The sequence below is a fragment of the Pelophylax lessonae genome, assembly GCF_965119305.1.
Source record: "Pelophylax lessonae genome assembly, chromosome: 3".
Lineage (NCBI taxonomy): Eukaryota > Metazoa > Chordata > Amphibia > Anura > Ranidae > Pelophylax > Pelophylax lessonae.
Genome location: NC_138770.1, coordinates 595,380,788 through 595,398,711, shown reverse-complemented (window position 1 = coordinate 595,398,711; position 17,924 = coordinate 595,380,788). Strand labels below are relative to the sequence as shown.

Sequence of the window (17,924 nt, the reverse complement as noted above, 5' to 3'; positions counted from 1 at the left end):
AAAGATGGCCACAGGATGTCTCCTCACAGGCTCAATAGCGATATCCACATGGTAGGGAACAAGTATATGACAGGGACATAGCGTCCAACGTATGACGAAACCGGTCGGGTGACTCAGACGTGACGTGACCACGCCCCCAACAGCCGGCTACCATAGATACTAACAGCGTGGGAGATGTTCGTTCGTCCCCAGCGTGGAAATTTGTAACCGCTACATGCTTTGAGATTACAACCATAATGTGATTGTTTTTATCTGCCTTTTATTGAAATAAATGATTTTTATACGGAGTTACGCTATGTCCCTGTCATATACTTGTTCCCTACCATGTGGATATCGCTCTTGAGCCTGTGAGGAGACATCCTGTGGCCATCTTTGGTATTACACATAAGCTTTCTTTGGTCCGGTGTCTTCCCTATCTTCACAAGGAGTTGTGTGGATGCACTACCTGGGACTTTGTGGCTGATCTTTTTGAAATTTCCCCTGTGCTTCAATACATGGACTTTTATTGGGATCTAGATGAGATTTAAATATCCTCTTGTATCTTTTATTTCCTCTTTGTATTTTGCACTGTTTGGTTTATGACATACGTGATTATTTATTATTATTTTTACACAGTTGATTTTTTATTTCCAAAAATAACAGGACCACTGATTAAATTCAAGTTTTTGTCCTTTTTACACATAACGTGATATTATTATTGTTTTTTTTGTTGATTTCACATTTCACTGCACTATAGCGCAGCACATTTTTGATTTCAATTTATTTGGGTATTTTCTATGATTCCTTTGTGCAGCAGCTTTACTTTATAAAGTACTTTTACATATTAATTTTTTTAATTTTTTGATTAGCGCAGAAAACCCCACTTTTTTGATATTAAGGATGGCCGCCGCTGGCGCAGCGCAGGTTTCAAAATCCCGCCTCTGGCCAGCGGCCCGCCTCCCGGTGATGTCACTTCTACGACTGTGTATGAATAAACTAACACACCGGGTGGGCGGGTGAGCGGCCGCTAATAGCTATAAATATGTGAGCCCTTCCCTTCCCTATCAGGCGGACATCTCCGCTGACAGGGAAGTGAAGCGCTCACATAGTTATAGCTATTAGCGGCCGCTCGCCCGCCCGCCTGGTGTGTTAGTTCAGTCATACACACAGTCGTAGTAGTGACATCACCGGGAGGCGGGACTTTTGAAAGGAAGGACACAGTAGGAGCGGAGAGTTCGCCTGCCTGTGACATGGAGATGTCGACAAGTAAGGAGATTGCATCATTGCGGTGGGGAGGGGCGCTGAGGCAGAGGGGGGGAGCGCTGAGGCAGGTTGGGGGGGGGGGGCTTGGGCGAGGTTACCAATGGTATTAGTATTATGCAGCATGAGGGGGTTAATGTATTGTCACTGCTGGTCACTGATGCATTAGTGACCGACCAGTGGCAGTTAATTAACCCCTTTGTGCTGCATTAGTGCAACCAGTAGCAGTGCAACCAGTGTTAATTAACACTGACACTGGTTGCACTAATGCAGCACAAAGGGGTTAATTACCTGCCACTGGTCGGTCACTAATGCATCAGTGACCAGCAGTGGCAATACATTAACCCCCTCATGCTGCATATTACAAATACCATTGGTAATTAAATTAACCACATGCCAACCCGTCACAGTACATATACTGCGACAGGGTGGCAGCTACAGGTGTACGTCGCTGCCTGTTTTTGGCGTATGCCCCTGTTCTATGTATTTTAATATAATTTGGGGGAAAAAGTAATTTTCGGTTTCGGTTTTCGACCAAGGGAGTCCTGCATTTTCGGTATCGGCCCAGAATTTTCATTTCGGTGCATCCCTACTTGTCTCTCTCCAAAGTCCCGTGTCTGCTGCTCCATTCCCCTGTTATCAGCATGATAACTTCTGACAAGTTCTCTGATGCTGGAGATAAAAGCAGCTGGAAATTTGTGTCGGGGTGGGTGCATAGAAATAGATTAGCAGAGAGCTGGTCTATTCACAGAAAAGCTCTGCATGTTTCTTCCTTCCTCTGCCTATGTGGAGGGGGGGGGGGTGCCTTTCCTCCAATCAGCTTTCACACAACACCCAGTGCTGGAAAAGGAAGAAAAAATTCTAACACAATGTTCACTTTCTAAACAGTGTAAAAAGCTGAAGACAGCTGATATAGAAATAAAACTTATGTAGGGAGATTTGTTTAATCTCTGTGTATCATCTGATGCTGTTCACTTCACTGGGTATATGTGAGGGTTTACATCCACTTTAAGCCTGGACATCTAGGCTTCAATTAACTCTGGACACAGAAGGGTTAGGGTCATGTTATTTGGTTATTTTACATGCTGATTGTGTTTACCAGGTCTCCTCTTTCCTTTTCTCTCTACAGAATGGAACAGCAAATTGTGGTCTGTACAACAGGGAGTTCAAGGAATCCTTTGAAGAAGCTCCATTGTACGTTGCTGTGCTCACCTACATAGGCTTTGGTGTGATCACTTTATTTGGCTACTTGCGTGACTTTCTGAGAGCATGGGGAATAGAGAAATGTCATATGGCCGAAGAAAGGGAAGAGCAAAAAGTAAGAACAAAACACACCTAGGTGTGATATATTAGTAATTCTGCATTATTAATAGGTTATTGTTGGTCATTAAAATCTATAAAAGTAAAACATGAATTCTGTTAAAAATACAAATTCTAACTGAGCTTTGGTTGGCTGATATTGTCAGCACAATGCGGTTGATTTACTAAAACTGGAGAGTGCAAAATCTGATTCAGCTCTGAATAGAAACCAATCTGCGTCCATTTTCTTTCATTTCTTTTCTCAAAGCTTAAAGCGTTAGTAAACCGCAGTTGGTGAAAAAAAAAATTCCCTGCAAGGCAATGTTATAATGTGCTAGTATGTATATTGAGAAACTTAAAAACTGCAACAAGAGAAGGGCGCACCAACCTTGTGCATTACCATTAAAACAGTTTTTATCAAAAACCAAAAAAGGTAGCATACGTTGTATTTAAAAACGCATGATAATTGCACGCATGATAAGGAAATTGGAACCAATCGCCTCCAGGACTACCAGGATTCTCCTATGGTGCTGGATGTCGTAATGGTATCTGCTTATACCTTGCTGACGCGTTTTTCGAGGGAGAACCCTCTTGGAGCCAAAAGAACTTGTGTGGTTTTTTTTGGCTCTGAAGAAGAGGGTTCTCCCTCGAAACGCATCAGCCAGGTATATGCGGATACCATCACGTCATCCAGCACCATAGGAGAATCCTGGTAGTCCTGGAGGCGATTGGTTCCAATTTCCTTATCATGCGTTTGTGAGTACAATGTATGCTACCTTTTTTGGTTTTTAATAAACTGTTCTAGTGTTAATGCACAAAAGTTGGTGCGCCCTTCTCTTGTTGCTGTTTTTCAGTGTATTTGGATAGACTTTAACCACTTCCAGCCCGCCCTATAGGCGATTCACAGCCGGAAGGTGGTTGCATTATCCTGACCGGACGTCATATGACGATCCGATCACTCTGACACACCGCATCTCCGATTTCAGTAAAGAGCCTACTTACGTAGGCTCTTTACCATGTGACCAGCTGGTCACAGAGTACACAGGAAGAGCCGTTGATCGGCTTTTCTTAGTTCGTGCCTGACAGAGCATTGATTACCAGTGCAGACCCTTGGAGGGGGGGTGCCACTAGAACCACCAGGGATGCCCACCCATGACCCCAGGGATGCCAACCATGGCCACCAGGGATGGCAATCAGAGAGCCTGCCAGTGCCCTCCCCATAAGTGCTGCCCACCAGTGCCTATTATTGCCATCTATCAGTGCCGCCCACCAGTGCCCATTATTGCCCACCAGTGCCGCATATCAGTGCCCATTAGTGCCTATCAGTGCCGCCTATCAGTGCCCATCAATGCCGCCTATCAGTGCTCAGCAGTGCCGCCTATCAGTGCCCATCAGTGCTGCCTATCAGTGCCACATATCCATGCCACCCCATCAGTGCCTGTCAGTGCAGCCTCATCAGTGCTCATGAGTGCAGGAAAAAACATATATATTTACAAAATTGTATAACATAAACAAAAAAACTTTTTTTTTTTTTTTTTTTTTAAGGCTCCGTTCAGATGTAGGCGTTTTGGGGCGTTTTTGGGGAGTTTTTCTGCTCTAGGATCAGCTCTCAAAACGCCCAACAGGACAAATACTATTCATTTCAATGGCCCCTGTTCACATCTGAGCGTTTTGACGCTGTAAGCAAAATGCCCAACGCTCAAAAAAGTACATGAGCTTCTTTTTGGGTAGATTACAGGCGTTTTCCATTGGTTTCTATTCAATCTAAAAACGCCTGCACAAAAAACGCCTGTAAAAACGCCTGTAAATCGCGGTAAAAATCGCGGTAAAAAACGCGCGAAAACGCTACGCTCAGGTGTGAATGTAGCCTCAAACTTTTCGGTCTTTTTTTATTTGTTTACCAAACAAGAAAAAAACCTTGCAGTAAACAAATACCACCAAAATAAAGATCTATTTGTGGGGAAAAAAACTACATAAATTTGGTGTAGGTACAGTGTTGCATGACCGCGCAATTGTCATTCAAAATGCAACAGTGCTAAAAGCTGAAAATTGGCCTGGGCAGGAAGGGGGTGAAAGTGCCCTGTATTTAAGTGGTTAAGACTTTAGGTGGCGTGTACAAAGACCACACACCTTCTCGCATACCACCTGAGCCCAGGAGAGACCCTGCTTTTTAATTATGAGAAACCTATCTTAGAACAAAGCCCTCCAGTGCTGCGCTGTCACACCAGAGAGGGCTGACCTCTTCCCCCGGTCTTCCTTCGAGGCCGAGGCGATGATGTCACTGCCGCACATGCGCACTGGCTCTGAAGGTCCGGCACTGTATGCTATACCTTCAGAGTGCATGCGCCGGTGATGTTACCGGCTGTATGCACTCTGAATATCTCCTGAACCGTGCAAGTTTAGGAGATATTCACAGAATCTACAGGTAAGCCTTTTTATAGGCTTACCTGTAGGTATAAGTGGTGTGTCAGAGCTTACTACCACTTTAACTGAACAAGATAAGGTTAGAAGCTGATTGGTTGCTATGCAGAGCTGCACTGGATTTTGCACTCTCCAGTTGTAGGCCTCATACACACTAAACGGTTTTTTTTTTTTTTTTTTCCTGCCTCTAAGCGCTCCTGCATGTTAGCCTATGGGTCCGTGCACACATATAGGCTTTTAGCAGCGTTTAGTGCAGGAGCTTTTAGAGGCCAGTGCGTCTCGAAGCAGCTGAGTTTGGGCAGAAAAAACACCAAAAACTGCTAAACCCGCCTAAAAGCTAGTACTGGAGCAATAATTCATTTCCGTGGCCAAAATAAATTATTTATTCTGGCCAATGAAGTGAATTAACGCTCAAGAGCTTGACGCCTGTAAAAGCTCCTAAGAGCTTGTGAAATGGTTTAGGCACTTTTACAAGTGTTAGGCATTTTTTCTGCAAAAACACTGCTGGCTTCTAAGGGTGTAAACCACTTGCCGACCGCCGCCCGACTATATACAGTGGCGGTCAGCCCCTCCCAGGCAAAGTGACGTACCGGTACGTCACTAGCCTGGGAGCGAATAGGGGGCGAGCGTGCGCCGCCGGAGGCGCGCCCCCGCTCGTACCCGAAGAAGCCGGGTAGAGAGGGAGAAAGGCAGGCGGCTAATGTAAACAAAGCCGCCTGTCATTCTCCCCTGTGTAAAAGCACAGATCACTCGGTCCTGCTATGTAGGACCGTTGATCTGTGCTGTTACACACACAGCCACATCCAATGACAGTAAGAAACACGCCCCTAGGGACACATTTAACCCCTCCCTCTCCAATAAAGTTAACCCCTTCACTGCCAGTGTCATTTTTACAGTAACCGTGCATATGTATAGCACTGATTACTGTAGTAATGTCACTGGTACCCCCAAAAGTGTCAAAAATGTCAGTCAAGAGTCCGATCTTGACAAAATGACAAAAATCTTTCCCTTAGTTAGAAAACGCAATAACTTTTGCGCAAACCAATCAAAATACGCTTATTGTGATTTCTTTTTTTTTTTACCAAACATAGGTAGCAGAAAACAAATTGGCCAAAAATTTAAAAAAATTTAGATTTTTACATTTTTTTTGGGGGGGGGGGGATTTCATATAAAAAAAATGTGAAAAATATTGTTATTTTTACAAAATTGTCGCTCTTTTTTTGTTTATAGCGCATGATCAAAAAATCGCACAGGTGATCAAATACCACCAAAAGAAAGCTCTGTTTGTGGGAAAAAAAGGACTTCAAATTCATTTGGGTACAGCGTCGCACAACCGCGCAATTGTCCGTTAAAGTCACACTGTGCCGAATCGCAAAATACCCCCTGGTCAGGAAGGGGGTAAAATCTTCCGGGGCTTAAGTGGTTAAATAAACATCCTGTGTGCATGAGGCCTTAGTAAATCAACCCCTCAGTCTTTACCAGTTTTAAATTATCGGCTGCATTGTTTACGTTGTTCTTGTGGTTTCAAGTAATGGACTCTTGCCCATAGCGAACCCAAATAATTATGTCCACCATGAAAGTCTACTAGAACATAATTTCACAGTAGCCCTATTGTTAAATAAAAAACTCATTAAATTTTTTTTTGTTTTTTTATAAATGTAGGACTTTGTGCCTCTCTATCAAGACTTTGAAAACTTTTACACAAGGAATCTATACATGCGAGTCCGCGATAACTGGAATCGGCCTATCTGCAGTGTACCAGGGCCGCAATTTGACCTAATGGAGCGAGTGACCGATGATTACAACTGGACATACAGGTGACTCATTTTACCATTACTAGTCTATATAACAAACCACTTACCAGTCTCAAATACTAATTGTGCTAGAAAAGAGAGGCGCTGCCACAGTAACCAGTCGGCCTGTTCCTTCCATTATCATTTATATGTTGAGCCTGTGAAGAGGTTTCAACAAACAGCACTTCCAAATGTATTTCCTCCAGTTATATGCAGTGTTTCCTTCATCGCCGAAAATATTTTCGTTGATGAAATTAACATTATTTTAGTCGACTAAAATACGACTAAAACTAAAATGGCATTTTAGTCAAGACTGACTAAAAGGAAATTTAAATTTGACATCAAAATTAACTCTGGTCATATATCACAACGGCTAAGACCCCGTTCACACTGGGGCGACTTGTCAGACGACCTGGTCGCCTGACAGGTCGCCGTAGGTCGTCTGCCATAGAAAAGCTGTGGACCCGTTCTAATAGGAGCGACACAAGTCGCTCCGACTTAGAAAAAGGGTCTGGAGCTTCTTTGGGGCGACCTGGAGCGACCTGCATTGACTTCAATGATATGAAGTCTGTGCCGGCCGCTCCGAGGTCGCGGTGCGAGCTGCGCACCGCGACCTGTGAGGTCGCCCCGGCAAGTAGCGTCGCCCCAGTGTGAACGGTGTCTAAATCTGTGTCTGTAGTGCGTGTTCAAACCGTAATACTATTAATAATATGTTTTTAGATTTTTGCTCCAGGAGTATATAATGAGTTTGCAAATTTTAGAGAAACGCCTAAAGTGATACTAAACCTAAAAAAGTTTTTTACATTAATGTATTAATTGCATTAGGGTAAAAAAATGTTTTCAGTTTCTCTGTGCCCTCTCTTCCATGTGCCGCACTGTGCACGCATCTATTCTCCCCTTTTTTCCTCTTCACACAGCATTTGAGCAGCAGCAGGAGCCATTGGCTCTTGCTGCTGTCAATCAAATGCAGTGAAGAGGAAGTGGGGGGCGGGCCTAAGTGCCACTGTGTAATTCAATGGAGTGCGACTTTAAAGAAACACACAGGTCGGGAGCGAGCAAACACTGTTTGTCCCCATAGCAAACCACTTGCTATGGGGACACACAAAAGAAGAGGAGGAGCCTAGATCGCTGCCAGGAACCTGAGAAGAGGAGGATCAGGGCCACTCTGTGCAACACCATTGTACAGAGCAGGTGAGTATAACATGTTTGGTATTTTAATTTTATGTAGCACTCACCCCGGAGGGACTGCTGGAATGTAACTATGCAGGCTTCCCTGGTTACCAACACACAGCTAGAAGTTGATAGAGTTCCTGAATCCCTCCTTGCTCCTGTTGGCTCCTCACAGAAATAAACAGTCTTGGGGTGTTGGTTTTTTGTTGTTTGTTTTATAATTGGGATAGGAGAAGGGAATAATGGGATACTCCAACTGAACTATGCACATAGATGAGGACTTACATAGAATGTGTCGGCAGATAAGAACCATTTGGCCCATCTAGTCTGCCCAATATATCTGAATCCTATGAATAATCCCTGGCCCTATCTTATATGAAGGATAGCCTTATGCCTATCCCATGCATGCTTAAACTCCTTCACTGTATTTGCAGCTACCACTTCTGCAGGAAGGTTATTCCATGCATCCACTACTCTCTCAGTAAAGTAATACTTCCTCATATTACTTTTAAACCTTTGCCCCTCTAATTTAAAACTGTGTCCTCTTGTGGTAGTTTTTCTTCTTTTAAATATGCTCTCCTCCTTTACCGAGTTGATTCCCTTTATGTATTTAAAAGTTTCTATCATATCCCCTCTGTCTCTTCTTTCTTCCAAGCTATACATGTTAAGGTCCTTTAACCTTTCCTCGTAAGTTTTTTTCCTGCAATCCATGTACTAGTTTAGTAGCTCTTCTCTGAACTCTCTCTAGAGTATCTATATCCTTCTGGAGATATGGCCTCCAGTACTGCGCACAATACTCCAAGTGAGGTCTCACCAGTGTTCTGTACAGCGGCATAAGCACTTCTCTCTCTTTCTACTGCTTATACCTCTCCCTATACATCCAAGCATTCTGCTGGCATTTCGTGCTGCTCTATTACATTGTCTACCCATTCTATCTTCAGAACTTCTTTAATGATCAGGAACAGCCAGGCTGTTAATCCACACTGACACAAGCGTAGTTGAGATTTAAGTCTCTTGCTTTCTTTACTCTCTGACAACTTGACTTGGTGATTGATATCTTATCTTCAGGACACTCTCACTAGCATCCCCTCTCAGCTGACACCCATCCACTGACTATCTTAGGTGCAGGGGCCCCCCTCAGGTCAGGCCCCTTGACACAAGTTTCTGTACTCACTGTACTGCTGAGATAGATCCTCCAGTGTCTCCCCTCTCTCTCAGCTTCCCTGGCACTCTGGGTTCAGCTCCTCTCTGCTACTCTACCGGCCCTCAGGATGACCCCCTGTGGCCGCATGGCACCTCTACAGAGGAGGAGACAGCGGCCCGCTCCCTCTGGGACTCTGCTCCCCAACGAAAAACCTCAAGCACATGTGCTCCTCGCTTTTATACAGTATCCCAACATGCACTGAGGCAACTTTCCTTCTGTCAATCATCAGGACTGTACCAAAAGCCCATGCCACCCATTTGTGAGGTTTACTCCCACTGTCCAACATGCCTCCCTATTGGACCAGTGTGAAACGCTCTCTAGACAGAATGAGTTGCACAACGAGCAGACCTCACTAACAGATCCTGCTCTCTGGTAGGCAGAGAACAATATAGATTTACCTGCAGCTCCTCTGGTAAGCAGACAGAGCTCAAAACTATACTTCTCACTAGCACCTACCTAGGAGGGTGCTACATTAACCACTTTAGCCCCGGAAGATTTGGCTGCTCAGTGACCAGGCCACTTTTTTCAACTTGGCACTGTGCGACTTTAACTGACAATTGCGTGGTCATGCAAATACAATTGATGTCCCTTTTTCCCCCACAAATAGAGCTTTCTTTTGGTGGTATTTGATTACCTCTGTGGTTTTTAGATTTTGCACTATAAACAAAAAAAATAAAGCGACAATATTTTTTACTTTCTGCTATAAAACATTCCGAATAAAAATTTTTTAAAAATCACATTTTTTTTTATCAGTTTAGGCCAACTTGTATTCTGCTACATATTTTTGGTAAAAAAATCCCAAAAAGCGTATATTAATTGGTTTGCGCAAAAGTTATAGCGTTTACAAACTATGGGATAGATTTTTGGACTTTTATTTATTTTTTTTTTTGTTTTAATTAGTAATGGCGGCAATCAGTGATTTTTAGCGGGACTGGGACATTGCAGCAGACAAATCTGACACTAAGTGACACTTTTTGGGGACCAGTGACACCAATACAGTGATCAGTGCTAAATAATATGCATTGTTACTGTATAAATGACACTGGCAGGGAAGGGGTTAATACTGGGGGTGATCAAGGGGTTAAGTGTGCTCCTAAATTGTGCCTACTAACTGGGGGGGGGGGGGGGCCTGTGACAGGCACACAGAGATCGGTGTTTCAGCTTAGCTGAGACACATGATCCCATTGTGCCTGTCTGACAGGAGAGCTGCCTGCCTTGTTTACATATTGAAAAAAACAATTAAAAAGCATTGATCCATCCACACAATAAGATGGGTTACAACTTTACTATTCTCTGTTTTTACAACCAGCAAAAAAAAAAAAAAAAAAACCCAACTCAGTAACCATAAAATATAGGTCCATTAGCCAGGTCATAAGGCCATAGGCCATTACAAACAACAATAACTATAATCAAACCAGGCTGGGACGTACACTATTAAAAAAAAAAAAAAAAAATTTTTTAGAAAACCTTCGGATTCAATGTGGTGCTAACATTTCCTAATACACAAGGAAAAAATGTCCATATACAATAGAGTCTATCATTTGTTTCTTCTGTGTCCCTAATTGTGCATCAACACACTCTCCACTTCTCACCCCTGAACCATCACCAGTTGTGCTCTCACCTTATACACTATATTACCAAAAGTATTGGGACTCCTGCCTTTACACGCACATGAACTTTAATGGCATCCCAGTCTTTGTCCATAAGGTTCCATATTGAGTTGGCCCACCTTTTTGCAGCTATAACAGCTTCAGTTCTTCTTGGAAGGCTGTGCACAAGGTTTAGGAGAGTGTCTATGGAAAGTCTCCGCTCTTATTCATCTCAAAGGTATTCTGTTTGGTTGAGGTCAGGACTCTGTGCAGGCCAGTGAAGCTCCTCCACCCCAAACTCTCTTCCATGTCTTTATGGACTTTGCTTTGTGCACTGGTGCGCAGTCATGTTGGAATAGGAAGGGGCCATCCCCAAACTGTTCCCACAAAGTTGGGAGCATAAAATTGTCCAAAATGTCTTGGTATGCTGACACCTTAAGACATGGGTGTCCAACCTTTTGGCTTCTCTGGGCCACATTGAGTTTAGAGAAATTTTCTCGGGCCGCATATAAAGTAATAGAATGTTGCCGTGCCGCCTCGCCCCCCGCACTAATTTAACACGACTAGAGGATGATCAAATGAAATCAGTATACAGAGGTTTACTTCTTCTGAGAGATAATAAAGGAACACTCTAACCACCATGATCACTTCAGTGATTTGAAGTGGTCATGGTGGTAGGAGCCAGAAACACTGCACATGCTCCCCTCCCCTCTGAGGCAGCCTCTGCCTACCGTTAGTTGGAAGCTGCTGTGGTCGTGCCCCCGACCCGACTTCCTTCCTCCCCAGCAAAAAAAAAAATTGTCAGGGGGCAGTGGGCAACATTGCCTGCAGTTCTGGGCCGCAGGTTGGACATGCCTGCCTTAAGAGTTCCCTTCACTGGAACTAAGGGGCCAAGCCCAACTCATGAAAAACAATCTCACACCATATACCCCTCCACCAAATGATTTGGACAAGTGTCAGAGTCCTGGATCAGACCAGGGTCAGAGTCCTGACCTCAACCCGATTGAACACCTTTCGGTGAGCCAGGCCTTCTCGTTCAACATCAGTGCCTGACCCCACAAATGCGCTTCTGGAAGAATGGTCAAACATTCCCATAGACACACTCCTAAACCTTGTGGACAGCCTTCCCAGAAGAGTTGAAGCTGTTATAGCTGCAAAGGGTGGGCCAACTTAATATGGAACCCTACGGACTAAGTATGGGATGCCATTAAATTGGATGTCAAGTTGTGCGTGTAAAGACAGGCGTACCAATACTTTTGATAATATAATGTATATTCAAATTGACCATATAATAAAATGTAACCCAAAATTAAAAAAAATAAATAAATAGTAAGAAGGGGGGGGGGGGGAGAAAAAGAAGAAAGAAAAAACATAAATTAAGTCCAGATTCTTAAGGCTCCGTTCACATGTAGGCGTTTTGGGGCGTTTTTTGGGGAGTTTTTCTGCTCTAGGATTAGCTCTCAAAACGCCCAACAAGACAAATCCTATTCATTCCAATGGCCCCTGTTCACATCTGAGCGTTTTGACGCTGTAAGCAAAACGCCCAACGCTCAAAAAAGTACATGAGCTTCTTTTTGGACAGATTACAGGCGTTTTCCATTGGTCTCTATTCAATCTAAAAACGCCTGCACAAAAAATGCCTGTAAAAACGCCTGAAAATCGTGGTAAAAAAACGCGCGAAAACGCTACGCTCAGGTGTGAATGTAGCCTAAAGGACGACTAGGAGAGCATGGAAAAAAAATAAATAAAAATATGGGCGTGGGGCCGGTACCGCCCTCCCCTCTTTTTTAAATATTGTAAAAAAAAATGTAGCAGAGGTTTGGAAATGATTCCATTGCAGCTACTCTGCTGGGGATCCTTCAAGAAGTCTCTACAACAAAGATCATCTGTTCCATCGATCGAATCATGTTCATCTCACACCTCATCCATCATTGAAGGACAGTCCTGCCTATGTAAGTTATCCACTTAAGCCCCGGAAGATTTTACCCCCTTCCTGACCAGGGGGTATTTTGCGATTCGGCACTGCGTGACTTTAACGGAGAATTGCGCGGTCGTGCGACGCTGTACCTAAACGAATTTGGCGTCCTTTTTTTCCCACAAACGGAGCTTTCTTTTGGCGGTATTTGATCACCTGTGCGATTTTTTGATCACGCGCTATAAACAAAAAAAAGAGCGTCCATTTTGCAAAAATAGCAATATTTTTCCCTTTTTTTTATATGAAATTCCCCCCAAAAAAAATGTAAAAATCAAAATTTTTTAAAATTTTCGGCCAATTTGTTTTATGCTACCTATGTTTGGTAAAAAAAATCGCAAAAAGCGTATTTTGATTGGTTTGCGCAAAAGTTATTGCGTTTACTAACTAAGGGAAAGATTTTTGTCATTTTTGTTGTTTTTTTTTTTTAACGCGTAATGGCGGCGATCTGCGATTTTTTTTTTTTTGCGGTACTGCGACATTGCGGCGGACAGATCGGACCCTTGACTGACATTTTTGACACTTTTGGGGTTACCAGTGACATTTCTACAGTAATCAGTGCTATATATATGCACTGTTACTGTAAAAATACACTGGTAGTGAAGGGGTTAACTTTATTTGAGAGGGAGGGGCTGTGTGTGTCCCTAGGGGCGTGATTCTAACTGTGATTGGCTGGGGCTTCAGCTGTATGCAGAGTGATCAACGGATCTACATAGTAGATCCAGATGATCAGCTCTCATACAGCGAGGAGAATGACAGGCAGCTTGTTTACACAAGCTGCCTGACTTTCTCCCTCTCCCCCGCCGATCGCAGAGTGGCCGGCGGACATCGGGTCCGCCGGTCACACGTGCGGGGGGGTCCGTGACCACCCGGGAGCGGGAGCGCGCCTCCGGGGGCGCGCGCTCGCTCCCTAGACCCTCACAAGCTAGTGACGTAGCCCTACGTCACTTTGCCTGTGAGGGGCTGACCGCCGACGTAGATAGTCGTGCGGCGGTCGGCAAGTGGTTAAAGGCTATAACAGCTCATGCTGCAATCAGCATATGCCACAGGATAGTTTTCCTAATAGATTTAATAGACCCTGGGATGATTGATAACAAAGTCATTTGAATATCTAATTGGAGAGAAGAGTCTGTGATTTTATGATAGATACGAACTTATATCTTTAACTAGAATGACAATGCGAGGGGGCAATAATGCCAAATTTGAGACCTAGTACCCCATCCGTATTTTGATTGCCAGAATCTCCAGACACTTTATTAGGTACACTTGGTCCATTGCTTGGTAACACAAATTGCTAATCAGCCAATCACATGGCAGAAACTCAGTGGGGAAGAAAGAGCATTTCGAAAACTGCTGATCTACTAGGATTTTCACGCAAAACCATCTCTAGAGTTTACAGAGAATGGTCCTGAAAAAGAGAATATATCTAGTGAGCAGCAGCTGTGTGGACAAAAATGCCTTGTGGATGTTAGAGGTCAGAGGAGAATGGGCAGACTGGTTTGAGATGACAGAAAGGCAACACTAACTCAAATAACCACTTGTAACAACCAAGGTATGCAAAATACCATCTCGAACATCGAACCTTGAAGCAGATGAGCTACAGCAGCAGAAGACCACACCGGCTGTCACTCCTGTCAGCTAAGAACAGGAAACTAAGTCTACAATTCGCACAAGCTGACCAAAATTGGACAATAGAAGATTGGAAAAACCTTGCCTGGTCTGAGGAGTCTCGATTTCAGCTGCGACATTCAGAGGGGGAGCACGTTTTCAGAACACCAGCAACAAGCACTAACTTAAAGAGTAGTTGGAGCATTTTAAAAAGCACCTCTCACTTTATGGGTTTATGATAAACATGGGTTTTTAATATATTTTTACTCATCAGTTTCCTATGCATATGCACAGTTGTGAAGCACTTTTAAATAGCATCAGTCACTTTATGTCACGGAAGAACTTTTTTTTTAATGTAGCATATTCTGAGTATGTAAAATTGCTGATTTTGCGCATTCTTTTGTTTATATTATATATTCATTTTTACAAGCACCATTCACCTGTTATGTATTTTCAGTGAATTCATTATCACTAGCACACACATATATTTGAGCACTACGCACTTTATGATATATGCATTGCTCACTTGCCTGAAGATAGATGGTTGATGCACAAGTTCCAAAATTAGCCCATGCAACTACTAAGATCTCCCATCCTTTTGGGTTCCAGCTGTCCCCATTCAGCTTTTTGCTGACGGGCATACATTTTTGGAACGTGCATACATGATATGATTCCGCCCTTATACCAATCGTTTCCCTCACTAAGGCATTCTAGACAGCACTGAGAGCAATCCAGCTACTTGCTTTTATCTCTGGCAGGCATACACTTCAAAGTGTTATACAGCAGACTCTACCGCTATTTAAAAGTTTGCCCCTGAAGAAGGAACTCTGAAACGCGTCGGGCACTCTCCTTCAAACACAGCGGTATTTCTTTGCCACATGACCACATGATCTGTAATCAGCTTGCCATATGTTTTTAATCTTTTCTGTATATGTTATTTTTCAATAAATTTAATATTTTGAATAAACCATTTTTGAAATTATTATCATACGTGCCTACAAAGTCCCACCCCAAGGGGAACTTCTTCTTTAGCCTTTCCATTACAGGATGTGGCACACTCGGGATTGATCCCACATGAGCACAATATACGTACTATAAACAAAAAAAAGAGCGTTTATTTTGAAAAAATAACAATATTTTTAACATTTTTTTTATATGAAATTCCCCCCAAAAAAGATGTAAAAACCAATTTTTTTAAAAATTTTTGGCCAATTTGTTTTCTGCTACCTATGTTTGGTAAAAAAATCGCAATAAGCGTATTTTGATTGGTTTGCGCAAAAGTTATTGCGTTTACTAACAAAGGGAAAGATTTCTGTCATTTTTGGTGGTTTTTTTTTTTAACGCGTAATGGCGGCGATCTGCGATTTTTTTTTTTTTTTTTTTTTTTTTTTTTTTTTTTTTTTTTTGCGGGACTGCGACATTGCGGCGGACAGATCGGACCCTTGACTGACATTTTTTACACTTTTGGGGGTACCAGTGACATTACTGCAGTAATCAGTGCTATATATATGCACTGTTACTGTAAAAATGACACTGGCAGGGAAGGGGTTAATTTTATTGGAGAGGGAGGGGTTAATGTATGCCTGGTGCTTACTGACGTGTAGGGGGGGAGGTGACTGAGTGAGTCATGGACAGATCGGATGTCCAGCTATGCTGAACAGTCCGATCTGTCACTCCCTGTGACTATGGAGATCCGCCCGCTGTGTTTACACACAGCGGGCGGATCTCCAGACTCGATCCCCGACGATCGGGTAAGAGCAGCGGCGATCGCCGCTGCTCCTCCCCTGGCCCGACTCCCGCTGTGAATGAAAACAGCGGGAGCGAGCCTCCGGCGGGGCGCAAGCGCCGCCCAGAAGGGGGAGTGTCTGACGACGTAGTACTACGTCGTCAGACGATAACGAGCCACTTTGCCGCAGTAATATTACTGTGAGCGGTCTTAAAGTGGTTAAATGCCACGGCCTACCTGAGTATTGTTGCTGACCATGTCATTCCCTTTATGACTACAGTGTACCCATCTTCTGATGGCTTCTTCCAGCAGGATAATGCTCCATGTCACAAAGCTCAAATCATCTCACCACTGGTTCCTTGAACATGACAATGAGGTCACTGTACTCCAATGGCCTCCACAGTCACCAGATCTCAATCCAATAGAGCACCTTTAGAATGTGGTGGAATGAGAGATTCGCATCATGGAGGTGCAGCCAGCCGAAAAATCTGCAGCAGCTGCGTGATGCTATCATGTCCGTATAGACTAAAATCTCTGAGGAACGTTTCCAACACCTTGTTGAATCTAGCAATGAATAATTAAAGCAGTTCTGAAGGCAAAAGGGGGTCCAACCCGATACAGGCGGTCCCCGGGTCACAAACATCTGATTTACAAACGACTCCTACTTACAAATGGAGGGAGACAACAGGAAGTGAGGAGAAATCCCCCCCTAGGAAGGGAAATTCACTCCTGGAAGAGTTCTCATGGGAAAAAGGTGTCTCCACTGAAGCTTTATCACCAATCCTTGTTTCCACAACAACCCAAAATTTTCAAAATCCAGTTGTCATAGGGGCAGAAAGTGAGGTGAAATCTTCTGAACAGGGGTACAGACAGAAAAACAAATGGTACAGGGGTGTGTTACCCTTCCCTATGCTATCCAAATATAGAAGGGGGAAATGTCCCAACCTTCTCCTATTCTATGCTATCGAGAAAATCTAAAAATTATTCTTTTGGCTGGGGCTACACTTAAAAAATGTACCTGTTCCGACTCACAAACAAATTCGACTTAAGAACAAACCTACGGTCCCTATCTTGTTTGTAACCCAGGGACTACCTTTACTAGTAAGTTGTACCTAATAAAGTGGCCGGTGAGTGTATAATGTACCATATTCCTCATCACTTAATAAGCATGATTTAACCCTTACATTGGGGGCAGGGGGCACAAGAGTATTTTTGGGCTTTAAGATTTATTGCTGTGGAAACAGGAAAATAGTAATATATAATTGCCTAAAATGATAAATATGAGAATGAAAGGAAAAGAGGAATGAATATGCCCTGTTTTCCTCATGGTAGAGTGACTGGGCAGGTTAGGTGTATTATACTTTAGGTGTCAGGTAGATAGGTATAGGGGCCTCTGAGGTAAGCAAGGTCAGTGAACTTTTGACTTAGCTGCCTGAGGTTTCCCCTTCTTTCCCGCTCAAATTCGGGTATCTGGGCAGATTTTGTCTTCCCTATGCGCTTCCCGCCTAAATCCCCCCTTGTATCTGGGGAGATTTGGGCTCGGAACCCCGTTTCCCGCTCAAATTTACCGCCTAAACTGCCGCTCTAGGGCTTCACTGCCGCCTAATTCTCAGACCACCTCAGGAAGAACAAAGAAGATCTTCATTTCTTTCCCCACCCCCCCCCTCCTTTGGCTGTCGCGACCAAAAGTTTATTATTTGTGGGTCACCTTTGCGTATTGCAAAGGGGGACGTTTTTTAATGTTTATTGATGTTTTAAGTTAAACAATGGATACATTTTGTTAAGTGTATCTCTTTATTCGCCCCCGTTCACACTGGGGCGACCTGTCAGGCGACCTGGTCACCTGACAGGTCGCCGTAGGTCGCCTTCCATAGAGAAGCTGTGGACCCGTTATAATAGGAGC

General features: G+C 43.6%; 1 protein-coding gene across 1 annotated transcript in view; it reads left to right on the top strand.

The window, feature by feature from the left end:
• The window catches only part of LOC309549498 (serine palmitoyltransferase 3-like), a 201,814-nt gene that overhangs the window by 48,900 nt on the left and 134,990 nt on the right, over positions 1–17,924 (top strand). The window contains exons 2-3 of the mRNA XM_082249832.1: positions 2,369–2,557; positions 6,622–6,776. Of these exons, the coding sequence (XP_082105958.1) occupies positions 2,369–2,557; positions 6,622–6,776 (344 nt within the window). The remainder of the gene's footprint in view (positions 1–2,368; positions 2,558–6,621; positions 6,777–17,924) is intronic.